Raw genomic sequence first — 1,811 nt, 5'->3', positions numbered from 1 at the left:
ACGATATTGATTATACAGTAGAATATATATAAAAATAAATCAAATATAAAGTTTATATTTTAACGATATTGATTATATAGAGTATATTAAAATACTAAACAATTATAAATTATAATAAAACACTACATAATTTTGGAGCAAAATAAATAAATAACACTGCACAAGACACGCTTGGTTGCTAAAGGGTTTATTCATACATGACATTGATTACTGAGAGACTTTTGCTCCCGTTGACAAATTAAACACTATTAGAGTTCTCTTGTCCTTGGCAGTGAATTTAGATGATGTAAAGAATGCTTTTCTGAATGGTGATTTGGAGGAGGAAGTATACATGGATAGCCACCTGACTTTGAAGATAAATTTGGTTCAAATGTGTGCAAACTTCAAAAATCCCTTTATGGTCTCAAGCAATCTCCAAGGGCTTGGTTTGAAAAATTCACTCAGTCGGTCAAAAGGCAAGGATATATGTAGATGATATTATTTTTACAGGAGATGACATTGTTGAGATGGAAAGATTGAAGAAAATTTTGACTAAAGAATTTGAGATCAAAGATTTAGGCGCGCTTAAATATTTTCTTGGTATGGAAGTTGCTCGCTCAAAAAAGTGAATTGTTGTTTCTCAAAGAAAATATATCCTAGATCTCTTGGAAGAAACTGGGATGAATGGGTGTAGACCAGCAGATACTCCTATGGAATAAATGCTAAAATTTGGGAGAAAGACAGTGTTCCTGTTGAGACTGGAAGATACCAGAGGTTAGTCGGCAAACTTATTTATCTAGCCCACACTAGACCTGACATCGCTTTCTCAGTGAGTGTTGTAAGTCAATTCATGCATTCTCCCTATGAAGAACACTTGGAGGCAGTTTATCGAATCTTAAGGTACTTGAAATCCAATCCTGGAAAGGGTTTGTGCTTCAAGAAAACTAATGACAGAGAAGTCTCTATATTTACAGATGCTGATTGGGCAGGATCAATTACTGATAGAAAATCCACCACTGGATATTGTGCCTATGTTTGGGGAAATTTAGTTACTTGGAGAAGTAAGAAACAAGGGGTTGTTGCTCGAAGCAGTGCAGAAGCTGAATTCAGAGCAATGGCTCAAGGAATCTGTGAACTTTTATGGATTCGTAAACTCTTGGACGAAATGAAAATGAAAGTTGACTCACCCTTAAAATTGTTCTGTGATAGCAAAGCAGCAATAAGTATAGCTCACAACCCTGTACAACATGATAGAACCAAGCATATTGAGATTGACCGCCATTTCATAAAAGAAAAAATTGATGCTGGAGTTATATGTCTGCCATTTGTGACTTCCAACCAGCAAACTGCTGATATCTTGACAAAAAGTTTGGCAAGACCCAATTTTGAGCGACTTATAGCCAAGTTGGGCATGACAGATATCTATGCACCAACTTGAGGGGGGGTGTTGAAGAATCGAGAGAAATTAGATTTTATTCTCTTTTATTTTATATTATTATGTTTATTTTTATTCTATCATTATTACTTAGTTTTACTATTGTAATTTCTTTTCCTATATAAACAGCTTAGAGCTGTAATAATAAAATATGAAAGTATTTTGTCTTTTACTTTCATGTAGAATTTAGTGCATCAAAAATATGATTTATGATATTTTCATTTCATGTTTTTGACTCTAATATTAATAAATCACTCATATGCAAATCATAGATATACTTTGAAGCACTAAAAGGTGTTGGTTGGTTAGTAAAATGTCTTTTACTATTTCATTCATTTTTAAATTATATTTTGTCTCTTTCTCTCTTTATCACTATCACTTATCTCATAATATCTTA

The 1,811-nt window shown here is 33.0% G+C and overlaps 1 protein-coding gene across 1 annotated transcript; it reads left to right on the top strand.

The window, feature by feature from the left end:
- Positions 1-673: 673 nt before the first annotated feature.
- On the top strand, positions 674-1,417 carry LOC140919151 (secreted RxLR effector protein 161-like; the record flags this gene model as incomplete). The annotated part of the gene is made up of 2 exons (XM_073364715.1): positions 674-1,219; positions 1,322-1,417. Coding segments are annotated over 2 exons (642 nt in total), but the record flags the coding sequence as incomplete, so codon positions are not given.
- Between the last annotated feature and the right edge of the window lie 394 nt (positions 1,418-1,811).

The sequence above is a fragment of the Cicer arietinum genome, unplaced genomic scaffold (genome assembly GCF_000331145.2).
Source record: "Cicer arietinum cultivar CDC Frontier isolate Library 1 unplaced genomic scaffold, Cicar.CDCFrontier_v2.0 Ca_scaffold_4606_v2.0, whole genome shotgun sequence".
In the NCBI taxonomy this organism is placed as follows: domain Eukaryota; kingdom Viridiplantae; phylum Streptophyta; class Magnoliopsida; order Fabales; family Fabaceae; genus Cicer; species Cicer arietinum.
The sequence above is the reverse complement of the archived record's forward strand: the minus strand, read 5'-3'. Positions and strand labels throughout refer to the sequence as shown.